At 40.2% G+C, this 16,166-nt stretch overlaps 1 protein-coding gene across 7 annotated transcripts in view; it reads left to right on the forward strand.

Annotated features, from left to right (window-relative positions):
- The first annotated feature begins 864 nt into the window (after window positions 1-864).
- GABRG3 (gamma-aminobutyric acid type A receptor subunit gamma3) overlaps window positions 865-16,166 on the forward strand; it is a 742,225-nt gene continuing 726,923 nt past the window's right edge. For 3 of the 7 annotated variants that reach the window (XM_078079005.1, XM_078079006.1, XM_078079007.1), the window contains exons 1-2: window positions 868-1,381; window positions 6,501-6,649. In XM_078079005.1, the coding sequence (XP_077935131.1) occupies window positions 1,329-1,381; window positions 6,501-6,649 (202 nt within the window). In that variant the 5' untranslated portion in view covers window positions 868-1,328. Of the gene's footprint in view, window positions 1,382-6,500; window positions 6,650-16,166 lie in introns of all 7 variants that reach the window. The other 4 variants (XM_078079001.1, XM_078079002.1, XM_078079003.1 and 1 more) reach the window with 3 other exon arrangements.

Below are 16,166 nucleotides of genomic sequence, written 5' to 3' on the forward strand. Positions count from 1 at the left end.
ACTTCCAACTTACTGTTCTATATATTTTATGAGCAAAAGTATTTGACAATATTAAGAAACAGTTATCATACTCTTTCATAATTCTATGAACAGTAGTTCAAACATAAAATAATTTATAAGAACTATTGTTTTGCAGTATAAAAGCAAACTTCTTAGTGGATTTATTCTAAGCTATCCTAACATTGTAATACTTATTTGGTGACAGACTAGCTTTCGGGGGCGACTATTACAAATGAAAACATAAATGCAATTTTCAGTCTTTGGGGAATGAAAATACATTGAACGAAGTGCTCTTCGTGGTTCAATCAAACAATGTCTTTTACTTTTTGACTTAGGATCTTTCTCTCTCCTACCTTTAACTTTTTCACCTGTTTATTGGTATGTGTTAGAATGGTACATATTGGGAGTGCTTTTTTCTAAATATCCCTAGCAAACCATTTTTTCCACACACAATCTTAATAGTGCATAGGAGTTCAGTAGGCCTAGCAGGACGTGTGCATGGAAGGGGCGCTTTCAGCAAACCATCTCACTCCTTTGTTATGGCTATCTAGCTGAAGACGCGCAGGGAAGGACGGGCAACAGGAGGTCAGAGAGCCTGGGAGAACCAACACGTCTGCTGAAAGGACAGAAGGAACGCACTCCGTCGGACTCGGGGGCTAGCTCTCAACGCTGAGGTGCCAGTCCCTGGGATCCTTCTAATGGCTCCCTGCGGGATCCCCAAGCCTCCCCTCCCCCGCTGAGCCCCGCCCCCTTCCTGGCCTCAAACTCTTGACTCCATTCAAACCTTGCTTTCTTCGCCACGCGCGTTGTCAGGCGTGTAATTGGGGAAACTCCTCCCCGCCGGGACCGCCTCACAGGCGCTGCCAGAGGAGCTGCCTCGCTGCCCCCACCTCTGAGCGCGCGGCGGCCTCACTCCGCGCGCAGACCCCACCGCCGGGGCACTGGCGCGCAGCTCTTCGCGGAGGGGGCAGTGCCTCGGCGGGCCGCGGGGCTGCAGCGCCAGGGACCGCCCGCGCCCACCCGCTCCTGCCACCAGGCTGCGCGGACCCGGCGCCCGGGTGCGGGCGGGGGGCGGCGCGCCGCGGTGGCCGGGCGTCCCGCGTGCGCCCCGCGGAGCCGCGCGCAGACCCGCCGGCCGTCGGGGGCGCGGCGGGCCGCCAAAGCCCACACCTGTCCGGCCGCGGCGGCCGGGAGCCGGTTTGGCGCCGCACTCCGCGGCACCGGAGGCAGGGAAGGAGAGGAGAGCGGGCGGAGGCGAGGCGCGTGCTCCGGAGGACGCCGCACCCGGCTGGAGGCCCTGGACGCTGCTCCCCAAGCTCCACCGCACCATGGCCCCGAAGCTGCTGCTCTTCCTCTGCCTGTTCTCGGGCTTGCACGCGCGGTAAGTGGCGCCCGGGCCCCGCAGCCCCGGGGCTCTGAACCGGGCCGGAGGGCGGCGGGGGGCGCTGTCTGCCGGCCAGGAGTCCCGGCGCGCTCCGCCGTCGGCTGGGCTGCGGCATAGCCCGCTGGGGCCGGGCCAGGAGAAGAGGGGAAGTCGGCCCGCACCTCACCTGTCCCATTGCCCGCTGGACATGGCCATCTGCCTCTCCAGGCTGGGTGGCTGCAGCCTTCTCTGCAACCGGGAATGTGGGGACTCTGAGATTAATGGGCTTCTCCTGAAGCTTTTAGGATCTGGTTGTTTTAGGGGTTTTGAAAACCACTATCATAAAGAACCGGAGGTGTCTACCTCCTATTTACCCCTCCCTACAAGTGTTCCAGGGGCTCACACACACACATTGGCCGACATTCTGTATAATTTCCATCACTCTGAAATTTCCCAGGACCCAGAAGTCATGATTTCCTAGCTGCCTAGTTTAGATCACACTGGCAAAGAGCATCCAGGCTGGGGGCAGGTGGAAGAGGATTGGAGCAAGGGAAAGAACCCTACTTCTTAGAAAGGATTCCCCCCGACCCAGGCCCTGCAAACACACGCTATACACATTGCACCCCTTCTAGATGAGCCACTTTTCACACACACGAACATACACACACTTACCCCATAAAGCAAACATGTTGAAATTGATAATAAGTCTTGTGCCTGGTAACTGTAAGATATTATCTTACCCTAAATACCCTTAACCTGCCTCCTAGAATAGCAACCCGCTTATGGGAGCTTAGAGACGCTCCTGGAAGGGATGAAGATGGCTCATGAGGATGGAAGGGCTGTCGAACCAGAAGATTAAACCCTGTTGCTGTAAATATAACTGGATATTCTGGGTTTGGTTTCTTTAATTCTGTCTCCCAGACTAGATCCTCTAGCCCAGAGCCTGCAGACTGGAAATCAGAGCAGCTCCATGCCTCTTCTCCTACCCCCATCCCAAGAGTCTTGGGACACCCCTTTCCCCAAAACACTCTTTGTTCATTTCCTGGATCTGGAAGCTAGAGAGCTAGAGAGCCTTCCTATGGGCAGTTAGCCCTGCAGGTGCCAGCAGGCAATGCCAGGTCTTAGATTTTCATTCATACTGGTGAAGTAGGAAGGCACATTAACAAATCTTAGCAGACATAAAGGGACCCCCAGTTTCACTCCCCACTTTTGACAGGGGTGCTTGACCCTGACAAAGAAAGCCCTGGTTCTCCCCTCCATACCACTTATCCCTATTAAGAGGTGAGAGTGTGAAAGGCGGACAGTGTGCCAGAGACAGTGTCAGCTGGTGATACACAGGCAGCTCTCTCAACCAGGCATTGTACTCCTTGGGCCTTTCACCTCAAGTTTCTTCCTGTCTAAGGAGAGAGCTAGGGAAGGATATGGAAGTGCACTTTCTGAAGTTGATTCTGCCTGGAAGTATCTCTGTTTAGAGGCAGAGAGACCAGCAGATAGCACCAGGCATAATGTAGACGTCTGAAGTATATAATCTCGATCTGAAGTCACATCTGCATGACCTTTCTGTTGCTACCAACTGGATGAAGTGACCTGCATTTCAGAGTTAGATAATTACATATAGTTTAGATTTGTAGCTACTTAACATGCTACAAGGAAAACTGCTTATTGTCCTCATTAGTTTATGTGCTTAGTAGGAAGATATCTTAGTATCTAACATGAAGCAGTCAGGTTTCTAGGGATTCCCGAATACATGTACAATTTCTTGGGATTCCTCATCCTTCCATTTCACCAAGGCAGATGTAATGATTTTAATATGTTCTGTCTCTCGGTTCATTCCCTGGCCTTTATAATAGAGGTTGCATATCAGTTGAAAAAAAAAATCCAAATTTTAAACTAATTGCATTGCTCTATGCCTCTCCTTTGAGAGCGTCTTTGTTCTTTGAATGGGTTTTACAGACATGTAAAATAATCTGAAGTCCAGTGACATCTTTCAAAACTATTATTAATGCTGAGAGTGTTCTCGTTTGCACTCTGGAATGGCGTTCTGGTGTTCAGAATCCCTGGAAAAGGTTCTGAGAGTTGTGCTCTGTGATGATGGCTTGATACCTCCATGGAGAGAAAAACACCCTGTTCTGACACCCATGGATGAGCTTATTATGCATTACAATGCACCACGGCATGCGTGGACCTTGGTGATACCTTGCAGACACTTAACTGCTTTCTGAGGTTTAGGAGCTCCTTTTAATGTTTAAAAATACTTCAGACTTTGTCTCTGTCTTTCTAGTTGAAGGGAAGGTGTAAGACCTGAAAATAACATCTGGAGGTTGAGCAGTTCTTTGACAATGACAATACATTGCCGATTTGTTTTTAAGAAAAGCTAATTGCAGTGATGGTATTTAGGATCCAACATTCCTGATAATAGAACACTCATAAAGATTATATATAGCCTACCTAGAAAAGCAGATCATTCTTGTTTTATTCATATTCTAGTGGGTCCTCTGAGACGGGATTTTGTTTTCATGAAAGGGAGGATTTTCCTGTGGGGCTGGTGGTCTGACACTAGCACTGTGAGGCTTCTACTTCATTCCCTGAAGTCCTGCAGCAAACTGACGAAGACCAGGATTGGGAGAAGCTCGGTGTCAGCCTCTAAGGGGACAAGAGGATCTCTGCCCACACTTTGCCACTGTGCACCCCAACCCAGTCATTGCGCTGCAGGTTCTGGTTTACCTCCTGAAGGGGTGGGAGAGGACCCTGCTGCTTTTCCTTCCTCCTCTCTCCCACTCTCACCTGCCTTGGCCTCTAAGGAAGAAGCTTATGCAATTTCAGGAAAACCCTCTCATCACCACTAGAGGGAGAATTAGGCTCATTATAATACCTGCTTTTGAAGTAGCTCAAAGTCTTTCAAAAACGAAGGCTGTGTGTATACAGAGAACTGATGAATAATTAGTGTGCTCAATCTATGTACATATGACCATTGGGGCAATAGAAAATAACAGGGCATGGAGAACATAGTCTGGTCTCTGCTGGTGAGCTATCTTTGGGGGTGGGAGAGGGGAAATAGGGAGAGGAATAAGAGAGAAAGGTAGGGGAGGGGAAGAGAAGAGAGAGAAAGAGGCAGAGAGACAGAAGAGGGAGAGGGGAAAGCACTGTGGTGGAGTTGGAACGTGTCTTGAGAATGTTGTATGTGATTCTGCCAAAGTGATCTGCCCCTCTGTCCGTAGTCCCTCCGAATGGTTTTGCTGCAGAATGAATTGCCAGGTCCTGTAGGCAATGACTGCTTCCAGCTAACCATGTCCTACAGAACCTGCTTCAACCTAGTTCTTTTTTTCCCAAGATGATAAAATTAATATTCCTGACAATATTTCTGATAAAATATTCTAAAGTGACATTTTAAATTCTATAATGTTATTTGTAAAAGTTCAGTTTTAAAAATAATGAAATGCAGCATATCACTTCTTGTATGTGTCCCAAATTTTGTAGGTTCCTATTGATGGTGAATGTTCAGTGCAAATAAAAACTCACAGCATTTTATAGTTTCTGTGGATGATATATTTTAACCTTCTAGCCAATATATATTCAAGAAATAGAATTACAGTCTAAGATAAGCCTAGGAAAACTTAAATGAAGTCAATCTGCCAGACATATGCCATATACTCATTTTCAAAATCTCATATATATGTATATATTCAACCAGGACCAGACTATGTGACACAGCCCTAGTCTAGGTTAAGGCTAGTTAACACTCATAAAAATACTGTAATGTATATAATACATGACATATACATATAATTACATATTATATAAAATCATGTATACTATTGTACTATATATGTAACTATGTGATTATAATATTATATATACGATTGTGAGCATTTAAACAAATAGAGATAATGAATTTTTAGAAGTTTCTTCTCTTCCTTTCTTTCATGTTCATTATAGATAATTTAGACAATTCCAAAAATTAACTTAAACTTGTGTTCCAGAGCACAACTTGCCCTGGGATAATGTTAACATTTTGGCTCCTGTTTGGGAAGCTAAACAGAAATGAGCTCATACCAAGTCAGGACAAATAAACCTCAATACAATTTTCTATTTTATATTTTGTTCTCTTTGGTGAAGAAAGAAGTCATTAAGGCATTTATGTTGACGAAGTATAAGGAAACAAGCAAAGTTGTTTGTTGTTTTACAAGTTTTTCTTGCCCTAGTAAATGAAAGTCCACCTGGAAATGCTGCTTTAAGGCAGAAGGAGACTCTCCTCTTTTCAAGCCTGAATGGCTGTGTTGTTGATTTGGCCTCACTCACTGAGAAAACTAGCTTGTCATTTTGAGGCCTCTCCATTCAAGTACTCCTGTCAGTGTGTATCACCCAGGAGAGGCGGCTGACCTGCTGCACAAGACAAGCTCAGAGATGCTCAAGCATTCGTTTCAACCCGTTTATTCAAGGGCAAATGATTAAGACATATTAGAAAGATTTTAATTTTTAATGTCTGTATTAGCCTGCTCTGTAGGAAATGAATCAGTTTGTGTTGTAAGAGGTAAAATTGCCAGAGGGTATTCGTCAAACACCATCTCTGCTCCTTGTCACCACACATGAGTGCTGGCCAAGCAGACCACCTCATACTGTCCCCATGTCTCTTAAGGAGAAGGTTCCCTTCTCCTTAAGAAGCACAAAAGTCAGACTCAGCTATTTTCAGCAAAAGCTAGTCTCACCTTCAACAAAAATGAGGTCTTGGCAGTAGGGGGTAGAGACAGCATGATAAAGTCACCATCTGACAAACATCTGGAAGGTTTGTGCGTTGACCTTTAGAGGTTCTCAGGGTGGAGCCAAGCAAGACTGATTGCTTGCTGTTTGATCTCCTGGCATTGATTTGCTTATCTTCGCGTCTATAGCTTAACATAGACAAGGAGTCATTTTGTGACATTAAATGAAAACATTGTAACATGTTAAGAGCAGCGGCATTCCTCCTATTGGATTCTTTCTAAATGGTGTTTTGTTTTCATTTTAGAGGTAATCTATTGATTGGGCTGCGAGTATTGGGGACTGCCTACTTATGTCAGTGGTGCTTGAGTGGGCCAAGCTTAAGACACTTCCTGGAGCCATTGCTACGACTTATACTTCATGCTTTGTGCCATAATTACAGGTCCAGAAAGGTGGAAGAGGATGAATATGAGGATTCATCATCAAACCAAAAATGGGTCTTGGCTCCAAAATCCCAAGACACTGATGTGACTCTTATTCTCAACAAATTGCTAAGAGAATATGATAAAAAGCTGAGGCCGGATATTGGAAGTGAGTGTCGATGTTTGTTATTCTAATAGAAAATATACTGTGATGATATATTTTTTAAGTTTTTATTTTAAATAATTATAAATTCACAGGAAGTTGCAAAGATGGTACAGAATCACACAATTTATGAGTGTAATATGATATCAAAACCAGGGAATTGGCATGGGTACAATGTATGTGCATGATTTCATGTCATCTTATCATATGTAGATTTGTGGAAGGACCACCAAAATCAAGCTATAGAACTGTTTCATCATCATAAAGACCCCCTTCCTGTGCCTCTTTATAGTTGCACCCACCTCCCTCCTCCAAAATTCCTAAATCCTGTCAGCCACTATTTGTTATTTCTGTGTTTTGGTCATTTTTAGAATGTCATATACATGCAGCCATTCAGTATGTGACCTTTTTTTTTTTTTAAAGATTTTATTTATTTATTTGAGAGAGAGAGAATGAGAGAGAAAGCATGAGAGAGGGGGGAGGGCCAGAAGGAGAAGCAGACTTCCTGCTGAGCAGGGAGCCCGATGCGGGACTCAATCCCCGGACTCCAGGATCATGATCTGAGCCAAAGGCAGTCACTTAAACAACTGAGGCACCCAAGCGCCCTCAGTATGTGACCTTTTGAAATCGGCTTTTCTTCCCTCAGCAAAGTGATTTAGAGATCCATTCAAGTTGTTCTGTGTATTAATAATAGTTTGTTCTTTCTTATTGCTAAGTAATCTTCCATAGGAGGAATATACCACAGTTTGTTTATCCATTCACCTATTGAGGAACATTTTTGTTGCTTCCAGTTTTTGTTTATTACAAATAAAATGACTATGTGCATTTGTATTGAGGTTTTTATACGGAAATAAGATTTCATTCCCTCGGATGAATGCCCAGGAGTATGATTACTAGGTTTTATGCTGTTTAGTTTTTTAAAGAAACTGTCAAATTTTTTTCCCAAAGTGCCTGTACCATTTTCTATTCCCACCAGCCAATGTATAAGAGATCCGGTTTCTCTGTCTTCACCAGCAATGAGTATTGTCACTATTTTTTTTTTTAGCTGTTCTAATAGGCATAAATCTAATAAGTTGATACCTCATTGTGTTTTGACTTGCATTTTCCTGATGGTTAGTGATACTGAACTACTTTAATGTGCTTATTTGCCAGCAATATATCCTCTTCATTGAAATATCTCTTCCTATTAGTTGCCCTTTAAAAATTGGATTATTTTGTTTTATTTTTTCTGTTGAATTATTGAGTTCATATAATCTAGTATAATTCCTTTGCCAGATGTAGTTTGCAAATATTTTTCTCTCAGTATGTAGCTTGTCTTTTCATTCTCTTAATAAGATCTTTCACAGAGGAAAAGTTTTTTTAATATAGATGAAATTCAACTTATTGATTTTTAAACATTTTTTGGAATATGCTTTTGGAGTAATGACTAAGAACTCTTCATGAAGCCCTAGTTCCTGAAGATTTTCTCCTTTGTTTTCTTCTAAAAGTTTTATAATTTTATGTTTTACATTTAATTCATTATCTGTCTTTATATAAAATCAGTATGTGAGGTTTAGAGCTAAGTTCCCCCCACCATTTTTTTCCTATGGATATCCAGTCCCTCTATCACCGTTTATTAAAAAGACTGTCTTTCCCCTGTTGAATTGCATTTACACATTTGCCAAAAATCAACTGGCATAGGATATTTCTGGATTCTCTATTTTGTTCTATTTATTTATGTGTCTATCACTGTGTAATACCCACTGTCTTGATTACTATAGTTACATAATAAGTCTTGAAATTGGGTAGATTAATTCAACCTCTTTATTCCTCTTTTTAAAAATTATTTTAACTCTTATAAGCCATTTCTTTTCCATATGAATTTTAGAATTATCTTGCCTATATCTAGAAAAACTCTTCTGCTAAGTCTCTATCTGTTTGGGAAAAATGCCATCTGTACTATGTTGAGTATTCAAATCCACAAATGTGATATGTCTTCCCATTTTAGATCTTCTTTAATTTCTTACATTCAGTGTTTTACAGTTTTTAGTATACAAGTTCTGAATATATTTTGTTAGATTTACACCTAAGTATTTCATGTTTTTGGAGTGATTATAAATGGTACTGTATTTTAAAATTTCTTTTTCCCTATGTTCATTGCTAGATATACAGAAATAGAGTTGATTTTTTATATATTGATTTTGTATTCTCTGACTTGCTGAAACTCAGTATTTTAGGAAGTTTTGTGTGTTTGTTTTTTGATAGGTTCCTTGGGATTTTCTGTGTATTCCATCATGTCATATGGGAAATTTTATTTCTTGCTTACCAATCTGTATATCTTTTATTTTAGTTTATTGCCTTATTTCACTGGCTGGAACTTCCAACACTGTGTTGAATAGCAGTGGTGTGAATGGACATCTTGCTTTGTTCTAGATCTTAGAGGAAGGACATTCAGTCTTTCACTATTAAGTGTAATGTTAGCTATATATTTGTATATATTTTTTATCAGAGAGAGTTCCCTCTATTCCTGGTTTTCTGAAAGTCACTTTTTTTAAAATCATGAATGGATGTTGAATTTTGCCAAATGCTTTTTCTGCATCAGTAGATGAGATCATGTGACTTTTTTTTTTTTTAGCCAGTTAATACGGTGGATTAGGTTGAGTGATTTTCAAATATTGAACCAGTCTTGCATCCCTAGAATAAGCCCCACATAGTTATGTATTTGATAATATTCTTTTTAAAAACCTCTTCTTATATATAGCTGAATTCTATTTGCCAATATTTTGTTAAGGATGTTTGCCTCTCTATTCATGAGGAACATTGGTCTGCAGTTTTCTGTTTCTTGTTTCTTTTCTTTTCTTTTCTTTTTTTTGACAATCTTTGTTTGGTTTTGGTATCAGGTAATACTAGTTTCATAAGATAAGTTAGGAAGAGCCCTCTGATCTTCTGTTTTCTGGAAAAGATTGTGCAAAAGTTTGTGTAAACTTCAATATTTCATAGAATTCTCCAGCAATATTCTCTGAGTCAGGAGATTTCTTTTCTGGAGTTTTGTCATTACAAATTAATTTCCTTAATAGATATAAATCTCTTCAGCTTATCAATTTTATATTAGGTAAGTGATCATTTGTGCTTTTTAAGAAATTGGTCCACTTCTTTTAAGATGTTAGTTTATATGTGTAGAATTTTTCATGATATTCCCTTATAATCCTCTTAATATCTTTATGGCCTATAATATATCCTCTGCTTCATATCTGATATTAGTAATTTGTGTCATCTTTCTTTTTTCTTTGTCATCTTGCTAGAGGTTTGATTTATCTTTTCAAAGAACTACCTTTTTGTTTCATTGTTTTTCTCATATTGTTTTTCTGTTTTCAATTTCATTAAACTTCTCTTTTATATTTATTATTTGCTTTTTTTCTGTTTGCTTTGGGTTTATTTTGCGCTTCTTCTTTTTTGAGGTAGCACTTAGTTTCTTGACATAAGACTATTCTTTTTTTTTTTTTTTTTGCAAAGACTTACACAAGTTTATTGTGGATATATAAAAAATAATAAAATAATAGCATCCATAAATATGAACAGTAAGTATTCTAATGTAAGCAATAGTGCTTTAAATGACACTGCTTTAACTGTTCTCTCACAGATTTTAGTATGTTGAAATTTCATTTTTATTAAGTTCAGTGTATTTGTTTCTCTTGAGATTTTTTTTTCCTTAACTCACATTATTTAGAAGTGTATTTTTAGTTTCCAGGTGTTTGGAAGTTTTCCTATTATCTGTTACTGATTTCTAGTTTGATCCTATTTTAATAAGAGAATATACTCTATATGAGTTAAATTCATTTGAATTTGTTAATCTTTGATTTATGACCCAGAATATGGTCTATTTTGGTGAATATCCCATAGGCACTTAAAAAGAATGTATATTTTGCTGTTGTTGAATGGATTGAACCTGTTGTTTGATGGTACTCTTGAGTTCTTCCATATCTTTACTGATTTTCTGTCTGGTTTTTCTATCAATTGTTTTGATAAGTTAACAATAGATAGATCAAAAAGTAGATTTTGATCCAAGACCAAGACAAGAGTGGTGTGTTTGTCCAGGAGAGAATCACATACAGTTATTGGTATAGGCCTGTGCCATATTCATGATGATGATCAGAGACCATGGGGATTGTGGCAGACACATTTTTTATAGGATGAACCCAAGCTTTAGTTTATTTCTTCTTTTCCATGGGGCTCAGTTTCATTTAGAGCCCAGCAGCTTGCCAACTCGCATACTACCCCAGCCACCTTGTTCCTCTGTTTTTCCAAGTTTGAGGCTCAGGTGTCCAATTTATCAGTAGCAGGACATAGAACTACATTGGTTCCAATAGGCATAGAACATCAAAACCCTGTGGTGTAGTGTGCAGGAGGTTTGGAGATGCATGTCATCTCATCTTTACATGTTTCTGTTGCCTTTCCATACAATAAAGGAAAGGGAACAAATTACCTATAAACTTCCTTCCAGCTTTAAGATATTTATTCAGTAAGCAATACATCTAAATTACCATTGCACAAGGTTCATAAATTCAACTGTCACCACATTTCCCCCTTTATAATTATATAAAGGGTCTATCCAGTGTGAAGAGTGTGCAGCAGTTCTGCACTTATATGGAAAGAGAAAATTGAGAAAATATTGCTAATTTCTTCATTAATTGTCAGACACTGTGCTTGACCCTACAGCAAAGATAAATAAGACTTTTTCCTTGCCCTTCTGGGTAAGTTTAGTCCTTTGCTTATCCCGTGCTATTAATACAGCACTGCACTTTCCATCTATGGTATTATTCAGTACCACATTTGTCCTCTGAGGTGGAAAATTGGACATGGGTAGAAGGTGGATGAGCTCGGCTTCCCACCCAGGTCTCTGACGATACCTTGATCACTTAGCCACTTTACTGTAGAAAATGCCAGGCAATTCTGTTCATAAAACAGGGAACCCCTCTTACACACACACACACCAAAACACTCAGAAGGGGATGTACTAAGGCTTTGTCACGTGCAACAGGCAAGCAGAATTCACAATTCTAAGGATTTTATTTTTCCACTATGTACATAAGAATTGTAAATTTTCTAAGTGAAACAGTGTACTACACACTAAGAAAGAATACTTTTTTAAATGGCAACTCTTCTAAAGCCTTATGTCATCAGAAGGGCTCTGTGGTTTTTGAGCAAAAGATACTTAAAAAACAACTAAATATAAAACCATAAAGCAGGATGCTCCTCTTTTGTTTTATGATTTTAAAGTTCTTCCAAGCACAATGTCATGATCCCTGCGGCAGCAGAGTGACCTGATGAAAGTCTGCAGGATCACTGGTGCAGCTTAGGATTCCTCCTGTCTCATTTAAATGCTAAGTAATGTCTGAGTGGCAGAATCCAGCAACTCACTGATGCTCAATCAGAGTCTTGCCCAAGAACAGCTCTCCTGGTCAAAGATACTGAATTAGACACCATTTTCTTTCATGGTTTAGAAGGGCTCTGCTTTAAAGGACAATTTCCTATAACAATCTGAATTTCTTTTCTTTTTTTCACTACTTTTATCACTTGTAGCCTATTTATTACGACCATTGTGCCTCTTCCTCAAGGCACAATCAACTTATATTACATAGCATAGTGCTATACATGGATTTATCATTAGTTTACTATAATTCGCAGTTTATTTACTCACCTCTCCTACACTCTTCCTCCCTCTCTCAGTCAACCTCTATTTACTGTGCTTTCACTCTGCACCAAGCCCTGGGACATGGATATGTGGGGAGCAAAGCAGATGCTTGGGTTTTCCTAAAGGAGAGGGAAGGAGGTAGGGTCCCCGACTACAAGCATGTAAGAGTCGATATTGGGATATTGGGATTCCCACTTTGGAGTAAGGCAAGCCTGTTTAAGGCACTCTTTAGTTTAAATTCCTTGAAAATTCCACTTTAATCCTAGGATAAAATCCAAGCCCTTAGAATGACATAAAGTGGTAAGCCACTATCTGGCCCTTGCCTACCTCTTTGCTTTTACTTCCTGACACTCCACGTCTCACATGTTATACCCTTTGGGGACACCAAACCTCCTGCTTTCCTTAACTGGATGCTTGCTTTTACTGTTCTCTCATTCCAACATGTGGTTCTCTTAACACCCTTCTCCCTCTTCTGCACTGAGCTCTTTCCTACCTTTCTTCAAGCCGTGAAGTTACCTCCTATTAGAAGCCCTCTTCCATGACCTGTCCCCTTCTCACCTCCCTGCCAGGGTGGATCAAGTGTTTCTCTGAGTTTCTTCTAGCATCATTTTCTCATTTGTGCAATAGGAATAGTACATTTTGAAAGACTGTCTTGAGGATGGCAAAATGTGGTGCAGCCGTGAAATAGTTTCTGCAACACTTCTGTGTACTTTCCACAGTTCTGCAGCTGGGAATTGATCTTCTTTTCCCCCACGCCAGGACACAGTTCCCATTCCTAACTATAGATGCATCAGTTTACGTTGGCTTCTCCCAACATACGTAGTCCAACTGCATCCACAAAGATCCAACATCAGGAAATAAATAAAATGGCTCATCACCGTTATTGTCCACAATAAATAGATGGAATCGAACAGACTCATTTATGTTGCACAGAAGTAACATACCCACATGGAATCCTCAACTTAGTTTTCATAATACAAACTGTGATCATGTTTTAAAAATACTCACTATTTTTCCAGCTATTATCTCTCAACTAACTACTAAATTATGGATGTATCTGTTTTAGTTCTCTGTCTTTAACTATCCCTCATTCTAAGTAATACTTCAGCTATGTCCTTTACTAGTTCAGGGTATCATTTATCTCAGGAACAGGTCTTGTCATGTGAGCTCAAAAAGGCTAGAGGAGGATAAACCTTCTAATAAGAGAACTGTGAAAAGGAAAGGAAATGAACCTGAGTGAATTTCTCTCCCTTCAGGGTTTGAAGAAATTTGAACCACTGTCTTGAAAATAGAGTATTTCAGAATACAAATTATTTGTCCATAATCTGGACAGTCTATACCAAATATAGTCAGTATTGGGAAAAATAAAAGGTTATGTGTTGGCTTTTAAAGGTGAATGAACACCGAATACATGCACAATGCATAGAAATGACTCATGGACTCATTTAATTTAGGCAGAACATCCGAATAATCTTTTCTTGGCTTTGTCCATGACAAGAGGGATTAATTTTTCTATTCCTCTTCTTCAGGTGTTTGCATATCTGGACTTCTTTTCCAGGCTTTTCTAAAGCTTATTTTCCCAGTTTAGTTAAAACTTCTTCAAAATGAGGAATGATGAGCATCCAGTATGAGAAGAAGCTGGTTGCATGAGTGAGAAGGTGAGCTTTGCACTGCTGTAACTTGCTGGCAGAAGACAGAGGAACCCCAGCCTCCTCTTCAGTGGGGAGTACCCCCCCCTGGTGGAGAGGCCACTTGAGCTTCTTTTCTTCACAATTCCCAGAGCTGGACATGGCAGCTGGGCACTGATTCAAGAGTACTGAAGTGACAGGGCCAAGTCCTCGCTAGGAGGAGCTCCTGCTCCTTCCAGGGTCACGTTCCTGGATGAGGAAGGGGAACGAGAGAATGACTCAGTAGTGGGAATATGACCCCAGATAGGTCTGGAGTTAGTTTTGTTGCAGATAATGTTATGTTAAACAACTAAAAGACCTAACAAGTGGGCTCTGAAGTATAATTTTTAAAGCACACCTTATCATGTTGCTCTTTAATATCTTTCAGTGCAAAATTATGAGGATAATTGAGTAACCAAAGAACTGTAAAAAGAATGCCTAAAGAATGTTGGTCACAGATGTGGTGTCTCTGAGAGAGGCCTGGAGTAGCCAGTAGAAAGGCAGAGCAAACCCTCCTATGTTTCTGGGCTGGTTCCTGATGTGTGTAAATGTGACAACTCCTGTCAGGCCCTGCCATAGGGTTTTGAGAGTTTAAGCTGGATCATAGAATTTGAGAGAATTTTGAAATGTGTGAAGGACTGTACAAACAATCAATTATATTAAGATATGATTTATAATGGATATATACAATTGTCCCTCATCCTGATGGTTTTATATTTTAAGAAAAAATAAGAGACATAAGGTTTTAATCTGAAGGAATGAAATACACATGTTAAAGTGTAGGTGCTTGTGTGCCAGAGGAAGAGAGAGTTGATTTTGGGGTCCCTAAAGCATAGTGACTCGATGGATCACAATCTAAGTGCCTCAGCTTTGGTACTGATTTTCAGATGACCTTTCTAACTGTCTTTTCCTGTCTTAGTGCACATCAGATGACTGTCTGAATTGTACATTTAGGTTAGCTTGGTTAGTCTTCATCTAAAACCACAGCCTACTATGCAGACGGTGAGTTGTCATTTCCCAGCAATTACTGTATATCCAGAAAATAATTCAGATATATTCACTCCATTCTCAGAACAGATGTAGGAGGAGAGGAAACAGACATTCTTAATTGCTGTGCTCAAAGTAAAAGCTATTACTGTAGACTTAGTTAACTGATTTTCTCACAAAGTTAATTCAAATGCATAGGGAGGTGGAGAACAAATTTTGTGGAGAAATTATACCTGTCATCTCTATGGGAGAGTAATTAGGCATCCAGAGGATGCTGGGTTAAGACCCATTACCTCAGGTAAGACCTACATGTTGGTAGGTGACCCTTCCCCTCATAATCCTTACCATTTGGGGCAGTGATCCTTTTCACACATATACCTTGGCACTTGGGATTTCACCATGGCATTCTACCTAAGGCAGAATTCTGTGTAAGGCAAGGCTGTATGAGAGCATATGCCTATAGTTTGGTTCATTAAAAAAGATTTTTTTACTAGGCTATATTTTTTCTTGTAGGAGACATATAATGAGATCTCAATGTATAAGTATTTTTTTTTATCTGTAATTTGGTAAATAACTCCAATAACATGTCCCTAGGAATAATCTAATGACTGGACTTGATTTGAATATGCAATTCAGTTTATAGAATAACAAGTGATCTGTTTCTTATGTTTATTCATTACCACTGCAGGAATTGAGCAAAATAGCTTCATGTGGCTTAGAGAGGGTTTGAGTGAGAAAAGAGCTGGACTCAAATAATGGGTTCTTCTACCAGTTGTCAGCAGATTCACTTAGAGATACAAACTCACTGACCTGTGGGTTTCCATCTCTAAATGGGTTAATTAAAACTATATCCAAGTCTTGTTGTAAGAATTGTAGATTATAACACCTGACCCATAGAGAGAGGACAGAACGTGTCATCTGCCTTCCGCCCACTCTATTCCTAGACCTACACACCGTGTTGGCTGCTTGTTCCGCCTGGTTTATGAGTAGTGAAATAGAAGTCGCAGCCAGTTCCACTGTCATAAAAGCTTTGTCTTAGGTCGAGATTTCTGTTCAGCTGTCGGCATTTCATCAGTATGTAATTAACATCCTGATCCAAAATATCTTACAGATCCTTTTATAAAGTATTACTGTGCCCATACTGATTAGGTTGTTATCCTACTAATTCACATTTGAGGGACAAATGCAGATGTGAGAA

The sequence above is a fragment of the Halichoerus grypus genome, chromosome 8 (genome assembly GCF_964656455.1).
Source record: "Halichoerus grypus chromosome 8, mHalGry1.hap1.1, whole genome shotgun sequence".
Lineage (NCBI taxonomy): Eukaryota > Metazoa > Chordata > Mammalia > Carnivora > Phocidae > Halichoerus > Halichoerus grypus.